The sequence below is a fragment of the Aethalodelphis obliquidens genome, unplaced genomic scaffold, assembly GCF_003676395.1.
Source record: "Aethalodelphis obliquidens isolate GAN/ISIS:26980383/991018 unplaced genomic scaffold, ASM367639v1 scaffold55, whole genome shotgun sequence".
NCBI lineage: Eukaryota > Metazoa > Chordata > Mammalia > Artiodactyla > Delphinidae > Aethalodelphis > Aethalodelphis obliquidens.
In genome coordinates this window covers 9012291-9030501 of record NW_020837999.1, presented here as the reverse complement: position 1 = coordinate 9030501, position 18211 = coordinate 9012291, and the positions used below count along the sequence as shown (strand labels likewise).

General features: G+C 47.5%; 1 protein-coding gene across 2 annotated transcripts; it reads right to left on the bottom strand.

The window, feature by feature from the left end:
• Positions 1 to 532: 532 nt before the first annotated feature.
• MYOC (myocilin) lies at positions 533 to 17324 on the bottom strand. 2 transcript variants are annotated; one of them, XM_027086322.1, is made up of 3 exons: positions 16734 to 17324; positions 6099 to 6224; positions 533 to 4483 (listed from the first exon to the last, which is right to left on the bottom strand). In XM_027086322.1, exons 1-3 carry the CDS (start codon positions 17245 to 17247, stop codon positions 3699 to 3701), a joined length of 1425 nt encoding a protein of 474 aa, XP_026942123.1. In that variant the 5' UTR covers positions 17248 to 17324; the 3' UTR covers positions 533 to 3698. The 2 variants fall into 2 exon arrangements, with proteins under 2 accessions (XP_026942123.1, XP_026942124.1); XM_027086323.1 differs by lacking the exon at positions 6099 to 6224 and having other exon boundaries at positions 16734 to 17205.
• Between the last annotated feature and the right edge of the window lie 887 nt (positions 17325 to 18211).

The window sequence follows — 18211 nt, the reverse complement described above, 5'->3', positions numbered from 1 at the left end:
CACAAAGCACCGAGCTGACCTCCCTGTGCTATGTGGCTGCTTCCCACCGGCTATCTATTTTACGTTTGGTAGTGTATATATGTCCATGCCACTCTCTCACTTTGTAACAGCTTACCCTTCCCCCTCCCCATATCCTCAAGTCCATTCTCTAGTAGGTCTGCATCTTTATTCCCATCTTGCCCCTAGGTTCTTCTGATCTTTTTTTTTTTTTTAGATTCCATATATATGTGTTAGCATACAGTATTTGTTTTTCTCTTTCTGACTTACTTCACTCTGTATGACAGTCTCTAGGTCCACCCACCTCACTACAAATAACTCAGCTTTGTTCCTTTTTATGGCTGGGTAATGTTCCATTGTATATATGTGCCGCATCTTCTTTATCCATTCATCTGTCGAGGGACACTTAGGTTGCTTCCATATCCTGGCTATTGTAAATAGAGCTGCAATGAACATTGTGGTACATGACTCCTTTTGAATTACGGTTTTCTCAGGGTATATGCCCAGTAGTGGGATTGCTGTGTCGTATGGTAGTTCTATTTGTAGTTTTTTAAGGAAACTCCATACTGTTCTCCATAGTGGCTGTATCAATTTACATTCCCACCAACAGTGCAAGTGGGTTTAGGGACATATTACTGAACAAAACAATCGCTGCCCCCATGGAATTTACACTCCAGTGGGGGAAGACTGACAAAAGGTATATATAATTTAAAAACAATGAATTATATGTTAGGAGATGTTAAATGTAATGGAAAAGACATTTTAAAATAATAAGACAGGGTAAGAAAGATTAGAAGTGGCAGAGGAAGAAGCAGGTGAGTTGCAATTTTAAATAGGGTGGTCTGGGTAGGCCTCATTAGGAAGGTGATATTTGAGTAAAACCTTGAAGACAGTGATGGAGTTAGGTGTGTGGACATCAGAGCAGAGGGAAGAGCCAGTGCAAAGGCCTTAAGACAAAGGTGTATCCAGAGGAGAAGGGGCCAGTGGGGCTTGGCTGGAGTAGAGTGAATCAGGGGCCATTAGTAGATGAAGTCACTGGTGGGGGCGGAAGGAGGTAGATCACGTGCGGCTGTGTAAGGACTGACTTTGAATGAGCTGGGAAGGCATGGAGGGTGTTCAGAAAAGGAGACGCATGCTCTGGCTGTTTGTGTGGAGGACAGGCTGTACGACGGGAGGAAACAATCATTTCAGAGGCTACTGTAGTAATCCAGGAAAAAGACAATGATAATTTGGACAAGTAATAGTTGGGATGGTGAGAAAGGTGGTCAGATTCTAGATATATATATATTTGAAGATAGAACCAATAAAAGTTTCTGATGGTTTGGATGAGGGGTTGTGAGAGAGAAGAGTAAGGGATGACCCCAAGATTTTTGGTCTGAGCAACTGGAGGGATGGAGTTTCCATCAGCTTCAAGACGAGTAGATTTGGAGTGTCTGAGGGGATGGGATGGGAAAACTCAGAAATTCCATTCTTGCTCACTTAATATGCCTAACAGACATTTAAATGGAGAAGTCAAGTGGGCAAATGAATGTATGAATCTGGAGTTCAGGAGCAGTCTGGGCTGGAGATATAAATTTGAGGCATTGTCCGCATAGAGATGGCATTTAAAGCCATGATGCTAGACGAGATCACCAGACGAATGAGTAGATAAACCCTAAAGTGAGCCCTGGGGTGCTACAATCCTAAGAGGTTGGGGCTATGTGTTGGTTCATGTTATGTGTCAACTTGGCTGAACCAAGGGGTGCCCAGATTAAACATTATTTCTAGATGCGTCTGTGAGGGCGTGTCTGGATGAGGTTAGCATTTGAACTGGTGGACTCAGTAAAGTAGATCACCCTTCGCAGTAAGGCTGGGCATCATACAATCCATTTAGGGCCTGAAAAGAACAGAAAGGTGGAGGAAGGAGGAATTCACCCATTTTGCTCCCTGCTGGCCTGTTTGAACTGGGACATTGGTCTTCTACCCTGCTCTGAGATTTACACCATTGGCTCCCCTAGTTTTCAGGCCTTGGAACTTGGACCAGCTTTCCTGGCTCTCCAGCTTGCAGGTGGCAGACAGTGGGACTTCTCCACAATTGCATGAGCCAATTCCTCATACTAAATCTCTTTTTATGTCTGAATCTGTATTTATACTTATATATCTCCTATTGGTTCTATTTCTCTGGAAAAGTCTGACTAACACAGACTAAAAGGAAGAACCAGCAGAACAAACAGATAAAAACCAAGAAGGAGAAATCCATAATGGAGGAGGAGTTTAATGTCCTGGAAGCTAAGTGAAGAGTTTCCTTCTCCCTTCTGTTCCTCCTTCCATCGCCCTCTTCTTCCATCCTGAAGCCAGAAGCAGTAGCTGGTGGAGGGAAAGAAAAGGAAACGTGGGCAGGGCTGTGCAAGCAGGGTTGGCCTTACCTATGTGTGTGCTGTGACCACTCATCTCATCACCCAAGTGTCTCGTCTTCCGCTTTTCATTCAACAACACCTGGCAGCTACATGTCCTTAGAAGGGTGAATGGCTTCATGCACTCTGACTTCTGGGTTTTCTAGGTTTTAAGAGTTTGCTACCAGTGGAGTAGAGTGGTAATACCCAGTTGTTATGGGCTGAACTGTCTCCCCGCCACTTCATATGTTAAAGTCCTAACCCCCAGTACCTTAGAATGTGACTGTCTTTGGAGCTAGACCTTTAAAGAGGTATTTAAATTTAGGTAAAGAGGTAATTAAATTCCTTAGGTCTGCTCACCTGAGGTTATGGCTTATGAAATTCATACCTGTGACAGCAAATAAGAACCAAAATAGAGCTAGGGTGAAAGAGGGTAAGTTGGAGAAAAGATGAAAAGATTATTCGAGAAGGACCAAAATCACCAGGAGATGGGCGTAGGAAGGTATGGATTCCACTGTTTGCCTGCTGTCATCGTGGGTGACACCTCAAAACCAGGCATAATCCTCTCAGTTACACACACACACACACACACACACACACACACACACACCCCGAAATTTTAGCAGCCTGTAATCATACCTCCCAACCCAAAGGAATTATCTGATGGTTGGAATCTGTACTCTTCTCTCCAGCAAAGTATCCCACAAAGTTCAAGGAGAATATTGTGTAAGATTATTTTATTTCACGGGGCAAAGTTGCTGTAATATCCAACTGGATCCCACCTGTAGCATTAGAAGCCACCTGTAGTAAACACATTTTATATATGTTCAGCGCTGCCGCAATAGCTGTTCCTTTGCCTTTAGGAGTGCTGCTTGTTATTATAGCTCATGGTAATCAGGCAACATGCAAGAGCAGGTGATGCATGGAACAGGTTCCACGTAGGGAAACATGTTTTTCCCAAACTATTCTCCAAACATATGTTATTTAGCCATTGAGGGCCATTTATTAAAAACTTTGTGGTTTTCATGAAGAAACTACTATGCATTATAGCTTTTGCCTCAAATCACCAGAAAACTTAAACTATTTTGGTTAAATATCCCTTTAAAAGCTGACAGAAGAAAAGAATATCTATTATAATGTGGAATCATCTAAATCCCCAGACTGTTATTCCCGCCCAGTTGGACATGGTGACCATGCACATTCTTCTGGGTTAATGCAAGCTTGGAAAGCCAGAAAAGCTGCATGGGCATGGGCTGGCTGGCTGGCTTTCCCCTCAGGAACCCTCAACATCATTTCCTTCTGCCTTTTCTGCTAGCGCTCGGCGGCTTTTCACACCTGGGAGAGCCTGATGTCATAGGTGACCATGTTGAAGTTGTCCCAGGCAAAGAGCTTCTTCTCCAGGGGGTTGTAGTCGATCATGCTGCTGTACTTGTAGCGGTTCTTGAACGGGACCATCAGGGCCTTGCTGCTACCGGTGCTGGTGTCGTATGCGAAGTTGACGGTAGCATCAGGCAATGAATAGCTGCTGATGGTATACAAGGTGCTGCAGATGATGAAGGCGTTGGCCACCGACTGCTTACGGATGTTAGTCTCCCAGGTTTGTTCCAGCTCCAGATTCTCTGGGTTCAGCTTGGAGAGGACAATGGCGCCTTTGGCTGCCTCAGTGCTGTAGATGACCCAGAGGCCTGTCTCATCTACTGCCAGGTCGATGTCTGTGTAGCCGCCCCAGGAATAGGGGAACTGCCCGTGGTAGCCGGCTCCAGGGATTTCCTTCTCAGCCTTCAGCGTCTCGGTGCGCAGCTCGTATCTGATCACCGTTCTGGACTCCGCCCCCTGGAAGTAGAGGCTGCCCTGGTACACCACGGCGCCTGTGCTTTCCAGCGGCCTGGGCAGCACGTGCACCTTGGAGGGGTAGCCCTGCAGGAATTGGCTGATGAGGTCATACTCAAAAACCTGGCGGATGTCTGTGCCCACTGTGTCGATTCTCCACGTGGTCTCCTGGGTATAGGGGTAGGTGGCCTGGGGGTCTCTCATCCACACGCCGTACTTGCCCGTGAGTGTTTCAGCTGTTCTCAGAGTGACAGGTTCTCCTACCCAAATGAGTTCTCCACATCCTGGTGAATTAAAACAAATACCATGTAGCCACCATCTTTCCACAATGTGGAATCATGGCAGAGCCGGTAGAAGTGAGAACCCCAGAGACAGACCGTCTGGGTTTAAACCGGGCTTTGCCACGCATCACCTTATTTTGTCACTTATTGTGACTTTCAATAAGTTACTTTGCTCTCTAAGATTCAGTTTTGTGATTTATAAGGGGAGATAAGAGTAGTGTTTTGGGTAGTAGAGCTGTGGTAAGTTTTAAATGTAATTATACATGTTAAGTGCTCGGTATAGAGTAAATGCCCAGTAAATTTTCTGTGATCACTATGTGATATCAGAGTACAGTTGACCCTTGAACAACATGGGTTTGAACAGTATGGGTCCTCTTATACGTGGATTCTTTTCAATAAATACTTCTACTCAGTATTGGTTGTAAAGATGAAGGCTGCACAGAGGGCTTCACACTGTATTTGTAATATTTGACTTAAGCTGGGCAACGTCTCATGATGTTCATTGCATTACTGTTTATGGCTTTCATGTCTGATTTATTTCATTATTATAAAAAAATGAGACAATAATCAAGTCATTGTAATAATCTCTATAAAACAAGTTTTTCAAGCCCTTCCCCAATGGACCACATACTTCAGCCATCATTTTACTATTTTTTTTTTTTTGTGGTACGTGGGCCTCTCACTGTTGTGGCCTCTCCCATTGTGGAGCACAGGCTCCGGACGCACAGGCTCAGCGGCCATGGCTCACAGGGCCAGCCGCTCCATGGCATGTGGGATCTTCCCAGACTGGGGCACGAACCCGTGTCCCCTGCATCGGCAGGCGGACTCTCAACCACTGCGCCACCAGGGGAGCCCCAGCCATCATTTTAATATAATAAAATCTCAGTATGATTTTTTAAATGAAGAGTTGGTTGAAAAACTTAAATTTGATCGAATCACAATAAACCTCTGTATTTTAATGGGCATCTCAATTTCCTTACAGAAAGTGGAAACTCTTTGTTGCCCATATCTCGGAGAATCATATTCTGAATATCTCAAAACTCTCCATCCTCATGCATGCCCTCTGTACTAGCAATAACTGTCAACAACATGGATAGTCACTGTCTCTGAAAGACACAGCCCTTGTCTTAAAGTCAGGCTTTCAGGGAACACCTTTCAGAGGGTCAATTGTACTTTTCCTAAATACCCAAAGTTCAGAAAAGGTACCTTTAGTAACAGACACTATACTGGGATGGTCCATGGTGTCTCTCTGTCCCCAAGATAAAGATATGAAGGATCTACTGAAAAATGTTGTTTTTCAGGTGCAATCAATTCTATATGACAACCAAGTGGGTGGAACAAACACATCTCTCATCTTCCCTCAGTGCAGCCCAGTCCCCATCCCAAGTGTAGGTGATAAGATACAGAGCTTTGCTAGGGAAAGGCCAACATCCTGCCAGTGTGCCCTGGAAAGGGAGCAGAAAGGGGCTTCTGTTCCTCTTCCCCTTTCCTGCCTCTGCTCCCAGGGAGGTTATTTGTCCACCCCACTCCCCCATAGTGGGCTGAGCAACTCTGAATGCAGAGCTAGACACAGATAAAGACCACATTGGTACAGCAGAGGAGAAATTGAACTCCATACCAGTGCCTCCCTCTTCACTCCTGGGTTGACCAGAGGGACTCTCCTTCAAGATTCGGGAAGCAGGAACCTCAGTTAACTCTGACTTCAATTCCTGAAAGTCCACGTTCTCCAAATTCCATTTAGAAACTATATTAAAAGAAAGAGGCAAAACTACTGTGAGGAAAAAGGCCTAAGGATAGACTATGTTGGGAATGGGATTTAAATAGGCTTCCAAAGACATGAGGATGTTTGAGATTTGTTTTAAGATAATAAATGGGGTTCAGGGAGGGGGAGGGACAATGAAACAAGATTGGGCTATGCTGACAACTGTTGGAGCTGGGTGATAGATATGTTAGGGTTTGTATTATTCTCTCTACTTTTGTGAATGTTTGAAAAATTCCATGATAAAAAGCTCACAAATAATAAATTGCATAGCAATGTGCCTAGCACAGAGTAGAGTATTCAAAATAAAGTAAGCTTGTACAAAATTAAAATAATTCCCACTAGAAGGTCTGATTTATGAGTAGGTGAGGTGTGATGCAGGGATATTGAGAAAATCCTTAGCATTTTCTGGGACGCCAGAAATTCAACAATTAACAATTCTCTGCCTGACTTAGGTGTTTTTTTCTCCTGTCATAATGCAAATGTTCCCGTAAGAAGTAACATATTAAGCTTTAACGTGCTCGGCTGAAATATTCTGTCAGATCCCTTTCCAAGACCATTTTAGACAAGGAAGAGAGTGTGCAGGTTTCCTACAGGAATTTGGGAGACGGTTTGAGCCATGGAGAAGGGAAGAGGTGTGGATGACACTGGTTAGACGTTAAGTCATCACAGTGTATCACACGTTGCTACTTTGACTTAGGATCATGGCATATAGCAGCCCTTGAATACAAGGAAAAAGCACAGCCACAGGAGCAGCTGTTTTAAAATGCAGGTTGGATTATGGTTCAGGTATGATGAGGCCAACAAATCAGGAGACAATTGCCATTAAAAAGATAGCTCGTTATACTCACTGATCCCTAGAGGAGGGGGGACCCCACCCCATAGAGGGCCACACGGTGAAGCAACCAGGGTTCATCAGGAGGGAGGGGGAACATGGGTGAGAGCTTTATTTTGATTTCCAGGGGAAGGAATGAGTGAGGCAGGGTAAGCAGGTTTAGGATTGGCTACTCTGAATAATTTCTGCAGGCTCTGAAGCGTAGGAGCTGTCCCCAGTTGTCTGGTACCTGGCCCGCATTGATCAGGGCAGGAGAATAGTCGCCCTGAGTGTGAGACCCGATGGAGGAGGGGTTGGGGGTGTAGGCATCGAATTGGTTCATTTGCGTATGAAAGGTGTGCTTACAGGTGAGCCATTTACCATCTTTAAGAATTGGCTAACCCTCTGAGGGGCAGTCCCTCCTGTTATCAGCAAGACCCAGATGTCAAAAGATATGCTTAAAACATCGGCCTTTTCTCTTGCTGAACGTCTCAGGCAGTCTGACCTGGCCCCCAGCCCAGCAGAATAGCAGGGAGGGCAGTCAGGGCAATGCCTGCGGCTGGGCTCCCACACAGCCCAGAAAGTCAGGAAGACATTCTCTGTCTTTCATCACTTGTTAGCTTAACTCTTCTAAATTCACCTCTCAGGCAATGGAACTCTTAACCCTCCTGGATGTGCCACATTTCATCAATCTTCAGCCGCACATTCTTTCACATTTTCACATGTCTGGAATCAAGGTACCCTCTTATAGTCGCTGGTATTCAGCTTAGGTGAACTACAGTACTAGAAAAGGCTCCTATAAGGAGGTAGGGAAAGCACCCAGCTAAGAAGCGCTAAGGCTTGGGCTGGGCCAGGGCGCTGGGGTTGGCCTTCAGGTGTAGCCCGTCCACCTCCCCTCCCGACCCCACAGCAGTCTCCACCCCTGCCTTTCATGCAGGGGCCTGGCCTCCAGGGGAGTGTTCAGCTGGCCTCCAGGGGAGTGTGACTGCCCTGGAGGGGGTGCGTGCTCACACCCTGGGACGTTCCTCAGTCTAGACTGGGCCGGGTGACCGGTTATGAACTCTAAGCCAAAACGTGTAGCCAACTGAGGTCATCCTAGATATGCACTCCACACTCCAGGGGTAATTGGGAGTACCCCTAGGGATGTGGAAGGTCTTCGGTGTCCGCAGCCTTGGGAAGCTGTTTATCCATCCTGTCAGCCAGCCCCTCTGGAGCACCTATTAACTGTTAAGACTAGATGTGGAGAAAAAAGGTGAATAAGATACAGCTGGTCCATGGTTCCCTTTAGGAATGGATAATCTGGCAAAGTCCTCTTGGCCAGGAAGTAACATGGGTTCATTCCAGGCTACTTTGGGAACCAGGATCGGTTGGACCATCCAAACAGTTGCTGGAAAGTCCTGGGAAGTTAATTTGGTTCCTTGAATCTCCTTCTCCCTGTCTGAAGAGCTGTGGAGGTGAGGAAACACCTCCGTTCTTCCCTCTAAAGATTGCCTAGACCTAGGAGGGTACCCAAGGCAGAGGCTGCTCTACTAGGTCAGATGTAGGTTCCCTAGACCAGACCAGTCCGGGACCTGCGTGGGCAGCATGCGAGAGGAACAGGGTGCCCAAGGTCCCCTGTTCTTCTGTGCTGCCAGGAATAGGTAAGTGTGAGGAAGCCCCTTCCTTTACGAGGGGCTGACAGAGCTGTCTTCAACCGTCCCAGCCTCCTGAAGCCCAGGCCTCTGCCCTCTGTCTGCCTCTCCCAACCACTTGACTTATCTCTTAGGCCTAAAACACAAGGAGAGAGCCCTGACTCCTGGCTGTCAGAAGCCACCACCCCCTGCCTTGCCTATGCAACCTCTGACACTGACCAGAGGCTCATACACTGTGGCCGTTTCTCAAAGTCATGTCACTGAGCGAGTTCCCTGAGATGAGCTGTTTTCCTTTCCTTTGTACCTTTCCTTAGACCACTGTTCCTCAGGATAATTCAAACTTTGTTTCCATTAATTCTCAGAACATAGGAGCTGGTGTCAAGTAACGTGAAGTGAGAGAGAAATACTGCAGTGACATCTGTACCAAGCTGCAGAGTTCCCTCACCCCACCCCAGCTCCCTGCCCTTCAGCTCCTTGACTCGCAGTTGCCATCCATCAAGGGCTACTGTGAGCCTGCCCTCCCCTGCACCTGGCTCCTTCCTCTGTGCCTCTGATACAAATCGTTTCACTCTGTGAGTGTAGCTAGGATGGTCATATAATTCAGTGAGAAATTTTACTGAAAAGAAGATGTATATTGAGAAAAGTAGAGGCACACACCTGCAAGTCAGTGAGAAGAAAATTCAGAAAAATGGGGGACTTCCCTGGCGGTCCAGTGGTTAAGACTCCACGCTTCCAGTGCAGGGGGCTCGGGTTCAGTTCCTAGTCAGGGAACTAAGATGCCACATGCTGGTGCGGAAATGCCCTCTTGGGAATTCCCTGTAGGTCCAGTGGTTAAGACTCCTCACTTTCAATGCGGGGGGCGCAGGTTTGATCCCTGGTCGGGGAACTAAGAGCCCCACAAGCCACGTGGTGTAGCCAAAAGAAAAAAAAAGAAAGAAAGAAAGGAAAAGGCCCTCTTTAGCCACAGGGAATAAAAAAAAAGTGAGGGGGAAACAAACCCAAACAGGCATTTTCCCAGGTAACTTCATTGAAGACATTTAAAGTACTGGCACTGAAATACTGAAAAACAGCTTCTTTGTGAAAAGAGTTTCAAAGCAGTTTTATATAAATTATTTATGTGATCTGGTGCCTTCAAAAGTTTTAGAGAAATAGAATAAGGCTTTAGAACTGCAGTCTGCCCCTAATTTAACTATTGCCACCACTTAATAAGTGCCTCCTATGAGCCAGGTCCTGTGCTAGGCTTTTGCTATCATTACCCCTATTCCACATAACAGTCCTAAGAGGGAACGTTATGATCTTCGTTTTGCAGAAGAGGAAGCTGAGGCTCAGAGAGGTTAAGTTACTTGCCCAAGGTCACACAGCTGGTAAGTGGTGGGACTAGCACTTGAACCCACGTGTGCCATCGTCATGGCAGTTGTGAACCTTTCCACCCTGTGGTGGGGATGTGGGTCAGTTATAAATGTACTGCCTGTCAGTGCTGAATGCACCCTTCCATAGATGCTCTCTCAAAAAAAGAGACATTTCTCCTTTAAAGTGAGTATGATGTTAGGCTTTCTCAGTAGAGGGCGCTAGAGGGACACAGTGGTGGGGGGGGGCGCCCAGTCTCCTGCAGTGTCCCGCAGGGGCTGGGCTGGCAGCAGGAGTGTGAGGATATCTGGTGGAGCTCTGCCTCAGGCACTTGCCAAGGATGTGGTTCTTCTGTGACCTTGCAGCCTCAGCCTGGCCATAACGTTTCCACGACCCTCTCAACACCGCACCCAGAGTCCTTGCATGGGGACCCCCTGTGCTCTGCAGACCTCTGCAAGCCCCTACGCTGGCTCTGCAGGGCTCCTGCAGCCTTTCCCAGACTCAGGAGTTGTCCATTCCACCGCCAGCCTGGGCTAACCAGCCAGCGTCTCTGCTCTCTGATGGGCTCAACCCCACCTTCCTCAGTGATGTCGGAACCCATTCCAAGTTTGTCCTTCCTCTGTACCCTCCCTCAGCCCTAGGGTGCCATGTGGGGTTTATTTTATCTCATAGTTGCTCTTTCATCAGTTAATTCTTTATATTGAACATCCCTGACTTAACCTGCTATGTGGTATATGCCTCCTGCTTGAACTGAGACTGCTTCCAGAGGCTCTACACTGCTCAGCACCTCAGGGGGTGACCCACTCCTGGAGTTGACTCAGATTCCAGTGGGTGACTCATACACACACCGCTCCCAGGCGATTTTCCCAGAGAGACATCTTCCCGTCAGCTCTTCCTCCCCTACACGTGCCTGGCTGGTGCCCAGTTCCTTTCCTGGTCCCACCAAGGTCCTCAGGGCTCTAACCAGGGGGTCTTTCTCCCTGGCCCCCTAACCCCCAAACCCTTTGCAAGAACCACACCTCATGTGCTTTCTTTGGAGTAAACAAGAATCACAATAAAACATAAGTTTGGGCTTCCCTGGTGGCGCAGTGGTTGGGAGTCCGCCTGCCGATGCAGGGGACATGGGTTCGTGCCCCGGTCCGGGAAGGTCCCGCATGCCGTGGAGCGGCTGGGCCCGTGAGCCATGGCCGCTGAGCCTGCGCATCCGGAGCCTGTGCTCCGCAACGGGAGAGACCACAACAGTGAGAGGCCCGTGTACCGCAAAAAAACAAACAAACAAACAAACATAGGGTCAGGGAATGGCTTCCAGAATGACTGTAAGGCCAGTTCTCAGTTGGCAGGTGGGATGGTTGGAACACCTGGCAACGGTCAGATTCCAAGAGTAGAGTCGCCTGGCGTAAGAAGCAACACCTGTGGGAGAGGATGCAGAGCCCAAAGGAAGGGAAGCCGTTGCGTAAAGGGGCCTGGCTGAGCCAGAAGTCATAGTTTCCTAATTCAGTCCTGCCATGTACCAGCTGTGTGACTTTGGGCAATTACTCAATTTCTCTGAGCCTCAGAATTCTTAGCTCAAACTATAAATGAAATGATCCTCAGTAAAAATGTAACAAAACTAAAATTTCTCTGGAATGTTTCAAAATCACTCAAATTTCATTCTGAATGTGGGAGAAAAACAAAAAGAGGTTATGAAAAGATTAAGGACTGTATTGTATCAGACAGCTAAAAATTTTTAGGGCTTTTGTTTGTTTCTATGAAAATTCAGTCCTTCTGCGGTTGAGAAGTTCATGTCTATTATAAAATTTTGGAAATATTTTCTTCATGCTCTGTCCTATTTATATACTTATGTGTAGATATATAAGCAAATGACATTGTAATGATTTTTGTAGTTATTTTCTATCACTGCCTGAAAAGTTAGGTCAGTATTATATACATGAAGAGGATGAAGAAAAAGAAGGGTGCCAACATAATCACAGGTTGTCGTGAATACTCTAGAAGGTGAATATTAGCTAGCAGACTACTGTCCTGGGTGCTGCTCCAACATATACTGTCTCTGGAATCAATGCGTGTTACAGAAATGATATGTACACGTCGACATTTTGATCTATAAATGACATTCTTTTTTTTTGGCCTCACTGGGTCTTCGTTGCTGTGTGCAGGCTTTCTCTAGTTGTGGTGAGCGGGGGCTACTCTTCATTGCTGTGCGCAGGCTTCTCATTGCAGTGGCTTCTCTTGTTGCAGGGCACACGGGCTCTAGGCATGCAGGCTTCAGTAGTTGCAGCATGTGGGCTCAGTAGTGGCGGCACGTGGGCCCCAGAGTGCACGGGCTTCAGTAGTTGCAGCGCATGGGCCCAGTAGTTGCGGCATACAGGCTCTAGAGTGCGCGGGCTTCAGTAGTTGTGGAGCACGGGCTTAGCTGCTCCATGGCACGTGGGATCTTCCCAGACCAGGGATCGAACCCCTGTCTCCTGCATTGGCAGATGGATTCTTAACCACTGCGCCACGAGGGAAGTCCCTATAAATGACATTTTTAAACAGTGGAGCTCAAGCAAAAGAAGCCCTTCGTAGCTATAATCCATTTACTGGGTGGTCACTCAGTGCCAGGCACTGTGCTGGATGCTTTCCTGCGTTACTTCTAATTGGGGGGATTATTCTCCCCATCCTGTAAGTGAGGAAGTGAATCTGCAGCACTTGTGTTGAGCAACTCTGGTGCCCCTCCCTGCATATCTTGCCCACCTTTTTCTAGCCATTGCTGTGTCAACCTCTGCAAGAACAAGCCTGGTGCTCACATCTGTGGATCAGGGAAGTGCAATATACCCCATGGGATGATCCTTGGCCAACAGAGTATCGGATCTGGGAAGGAATGCTCCCTTTCTCTGTTGCATTCTACACAGATTCTCAGAAGTCTTGATGGGGTACAGCCTTTGCTGCCCACCATGGGGACCAGTTGAAGAAGGGCCCTCCCCCACTGCCCCATGCTGGTTCTCTTTCCTTCCCTGTCACACTCTCCCCTGTCCCCGATTCTCCTCCCTGGGATCGTGGCCCATACAAACACTGCACACAAGCCCTCATCCCAGGTTCTGTTCTCTGAGAGTCCAAAGCAGACGAGAAATAAAGGGGAAGGTGGGATTTCTCTTGTGACGCTATGAGCAACTCTAGTTTCTCTTTTGGTAATCTGTATTTTCTATTTATTTAAAAGATTTAAAGATTTCTAGACATTTCACTACAGAATTATTACTACAACATCTTATATGCATATATTATTTCAACTCACACACACACACACACGTATAAACAAGTGACTTCCATGATTCTAAGGACTTTTTTTTTTTTTTTTTTGCAGTACGCGGGCCTGTCACTGTTGTGGCCTGTCCCGTTGCAGAGCACAGGCTCCGGATGCGCAGGCTCAGCGGCCATGGCTCACGGACCCAGCCACTCCGCGGCATGTGGGATCTTCCCGGACCGGGGCGCGAACCCATGTCCCCTGCATCGGCAGGCGGACTCTCAACCACTGCACCACCAGGGAAGCCCCCTAAGGACACTTTTTTTCTATATAATAACTACACAATAAAGAAGATGGTGGTGACAGTTCGAATTACAGGTGGAGTCAGGAAAAGTCCACCTCCTCAGGCCTTTCCTCTGCCCACTCGGCCTCACTAAGCCCTCAGTCCCACACCCTCCATCCCTCAGTTATTGCCTCTCCTGCCTAAAGCACACCTACACCTGAATCCCAGCTGCACCAAACACCCCTTTACTCTCAAATCTAGGACCTTGAAGCACATCTTTTGTTCCAAGCGCTCTTTCCCTGATGTTTAAATGTAGCTTTTCTGTCATTCATCTTTAGGTTCTATAAACTAGAGGTCACGTCAGGGTCCTGAAGAGCCACTGAACATCGGGGGAGGGGCTTGAATTCTAGTCCTGGCTCTGCCACTAGAGGGCTGGTGACCGGGAACCTCTGAGCAGCCTCTCTGGGCCTAAGTTCCACATCTGCACAAATAAGCCAGAGGCATCAGATGCTCTCGAGGCCCCCTTTCCAGCTATACATTCTTGTACTAATGTAATTTCCTGCTCACGAAAAACCCACTGCTAGAAAAGAGCTTCCAAGTCTGTAGTTCACTATAATGGGCTGTTGTCTTTATTTCAAAAGTAGAGCAGCTGGAAAGGACAAAAAGAAATATAAAATCAGGGCTTCCCTGGTGGTGCAGTGGTTAAGAGTCCGCCTGTCAATGCAGGGGACACGGGTTCGAGCCCTGATCTGGGAAGATCCCACGTGCCATGGAGCAACTAAGCCCGTGCGCCACAACTACTGAGCCTGTGCTCTAGAGCCCACGAGCCACAACTACTGATCCCACGTGCCACAGCTACTGAAGTCCGCGTGCCTAGAGCCTGTGCTCTGCAACGAGAAGCCACCGCAGTGAGAAGCCCGCACACTGCAATGAAGATACAATGCAGCCAAAAATAAATAAATAAAACAAATAAATTTTAAAATATATGTATATAAAATCAGAGAACACATTGAATAAATTCCCAAAAACTTGTTAAATGACCACAAGACAATAAAAAAAATGTTTCCTCTATTTTCTCTCTCTCTCACATACACACACACTCTCTCTCTCTCTCTCTCTCTCTCTCTCTCTCTCTCTGTCTCTCTCTCATGGGTTCTGTTCATTCAGTTAACAGTCTGAAATACGTAATGCCTCATAACACTTCTATTAATAATGATTCTTTCATTTGTGCTCAAAGACTCAAGTTCAGCAAGTCTCAGCACCATCACTGCTCAGCTGTTCAACCTGGGATCCCTTGGCATCTTGTGACCTTACTTCCCTTCATTGTAGAATTTAGAATTGGATCTTTTCCAACTCTATCAATACAGGATTTTAAAAAATCCTTTATACCTTAGAGTCATTTCATTTGAACCCTACAAAAATCATTATTCACAACAGGAATTTTCATTGCCACGTTATGGGTGAGAAACCAAGGTGCAGAGACTAAATGACATGCCCGAGGTCACACCCAGGCACGGACCCTTGGGTTTTCTGGTGTCACATCTGTGCAGATTTTGCCTTTCATGCAGAGCCTCTTTAGAAGATGATTTCCCTTCATTTTATTTTGAAGATTTTTCAAAGCTTTTGAAAAGATAACAGACAGTACAATAAATCCCCCATGTGTCATTCACTTAGATTCGTCAACTGCTAATATTTTGTCACATTTGTATCATTTTTCTTTCTCTCTTTATATATTTACAGTCTTTGCAAACCATTTGAAAGTAAACTGTAGACATTCTGATGCCTCATCCCTAAGTGCTTGAGTATGTATCTCCTTAGAACATGGATATTCTTCATAACCACAATACCATACCTCACCCAAGAAACTGAACACTAATCCAATAACACAACCTGATAAGCAGTCTATATTCAAATGTCCTCAAGGATCCCAAACCTGTCCCTTGTAGCTTTGTCCCCCTGGATGCAGGGGCCACTCCAGCATCATGTACTGCCTTTGGTTACTACATCTCTACAGTCTCCTTTAATCGAAAACAAGGCCCCCACCCCCAGCTCCCTTATTTTTTCTTTCTTGATGTTGACATCTTTGAAGAGCCCAGACTAATAGTCCCCTAACTGGATTTGCTTGCTTGTTCCCTCATGATTGGAAAACTTATTAAACAGTGAATATTTGGGAGCAGAGTTTCACAAAAAGTGACACAAATACTTTCTTCCCAACTACTGGGAAGAGTGTCCCTCCTCCCTCAGTGTACACTCATGGACTCACCTGGCAGGGACCAGGATGAACAGAATGACATCTCAGGTAGCAAAAGCCACTTCAAAGTGACTTAAAAGCAGAGGTTCTCAGATTGGACCAAGAGCAGGAAAATTTCCAAAACAACATATTGAGGGAACCCACACTGGGTTGCTGCCTCTTTATTTTGCCCAGGAAGGACACTTAAAAAAAAACCCTACCACCTATCATCATTTCATAAATCTATTGTCATTTCATAAACAGAGGTCATTTTAACAACAAAAGGTAAGCGTCAACAATCTCTGAAGATTCACAAAAGGACAGTTTTCTAAAAAGGATAGTTGGCAACTTTCTACTGATCCTATATATTTGCATCTCACCTGGTCTTTATATTTCTCATTTTGCTATGGATTGTGAAAACTGTCATGGGTAGGCACAAGAACTCAGAACCGGGGCTTCCCTGGTGGCGCAGTGGTTAAGAATCCGCCTGCCAATGCAGGGGACACGGGTTCGAGCCCTGGTCTGGGAAGATCCCACATGCTCTGGAGCAACACAACTACTGAGCCTGCATTCTAGAGCCCGTGTGCCACAACTACTGAAGCCCGCACGCCTAGAGCCCGTGCTCTGCAACAAGAGAAGCCACTGCAATGAGAAGCCTGCGCACCGCAACGAAGAGTAGCCCCCGCTCGCCGCAACCAGAGAAAAACCCTCACGCAGCAACGAAAACCCAACGCAGCCAAAAAATAAATTTAAAAAATAATAATAAAAAAGAACTCAGAACCACGAACCTCAACAGAACTTTTGGGAGCTGACTCACTAGCAACATGTGAAAGTGATTGCTTTGCCCTCCCTAATTTGTCTGACTCACGCTAGATGTGTGGTCTCCAGGAGAAAGGAGAGGGCAGGAAGGACAGGCCTGGCCACCTGTAACAGGTTTCCGTGAACCGTGCCACCTTCACCCCATGGTGTTACCTTCCTTGGAGCCTGGTGGCACGTCCTCAGAGGTGCTGCGGGCCTGGGGACACAGGCCCCTCCTCAGGCTCGCTACCTCCTCGCTACTGCTTTCCAACCTCCTGGCCAGATCCCCGTTCTCTGCCTCCAGTCGTCTCTTCTCCTCCTCCAGAGCTGACTTGTCACGGACGAGGTTGCTGTAGGCTAACTCCAGCTCCCTCTGCAGCCCCTCCTGGGTGTCCCAGGGCGTGGCAGCCTGGCCCAAGGTCAGGCGGTGGAGGAGGGCCTCCAGGTAGCTGAGCCGGGCTTTGGTGGACTCCAGGGCCGCGCGCTGTTCGCTGCTGTCTCTCTGCAGGTCCTGGATGGCCGACATGGCCTGGCCCTGCTCAAGGCAGCTGGACTCATTGGGGCTGGCCACGCTGAAGGTGTACTGGCATCGGCCGCTGCGGTCGTTGGCCTTCCGGAACTGTGCTGTCCTGGCACCCACACCCCATACCAGACAGGCCAGCAGCAGCAGCAGCTGGACAGCTGGCATCTCGGGCCTGCAGTGGCAGCAACGTGCACAGAAGCCCTCAGAGCAGCCGCTGGACGAGGCTCCCTCTGGAACTCTCCCCTGCGCCGCGAGGTGTCTGGCTGGGTGGCCCGGCTGATTCCTGCCCTGGCTGCACAGAGGTTTATATATACTGGGGGAGGCAGCCCTGCGTGGGGGGAGGATGATGCGGTCACGTGAGGCTGGGTGAGGCCGTGCACAAGGGGGGGCGCTGTTTTCACACTGCCAGCAAGAGTCTTAGAAAATGACCTTCCAGAAGTCTGTTTTGAATTTCTTTGAAAAAAGAATGTCCCGCTTTATGCACCCCACATCCCCATAGCAGGCCTTATATCCCCACCCTGTTTTCCCACATACACTCACACATACCCACCTCATTGAGCATGACTACTTGTGTGTCCGTTTCAACAAGGATTTATTTCTAGTTCCTATTTCCATTACTCTGCAAACTTTATTGAGAACCTGCTCTATGTCAGGCACTGTTCTAGAAAACGGGGATACAGCCATACTTAAGACACAGTCCCTTTGTCCCTGTAGCAGTGACGGAGATGAATAACAGCCAGGCAGGATACAAAGGCAGCATGCCGCCAGGCTTAAGGGAGCAGCAATGCTTTAAAAGCAGTTAGAAGCAGAATTCTTCCCCCGCCCCTCCCTTTAAAACAAATGTGGCTGTATCTTTGGGAGGACGTTCCGATTCTAGTCTTGCTTCTCAGGTGCCAAGGTCAGTGCTAGCCTCTAGACTAGTTCTCACCACATGTGTACGTGTGCATGCAAATGCCATTGATCTCACTGATGATACCTGTGGAAGCCTCCTCAGGAAGATTTTTCTTTTTTTTTTTTTTGCGGTACGCGTGCCTCTCACTGTTGTGGCCTCTCCCGTTGCGGAGCACAGGCTCCGGACACGCAGGCTCAGCGGCCATGGCTCACGGACCCAGCCGCTCTGCGGCACATG

Coding starts and splice junctions, on each gene's coding strand:
- MYOC (XM_027086322.1), bottom strand. CDS start 17,247: ATGCCAGCTGTCCAGCTGCTGCTGCTGCTGGCCTGTCTGGTATGGGGT. Junction 6,225..16,733: donor GCCACCAGGCTCCAAGGAAG/GTAACACCATGG, acceptor CTTTTAATATAG/TTTCTAAATGGAATTTGGAG. Junction 4,484..6,098: donor GAGTGAAGAGGGAGGCACTG/GTATGGAGTTCA, acceptor TTAATTCACCAG/GATGTGGAGAACTCATTTGG.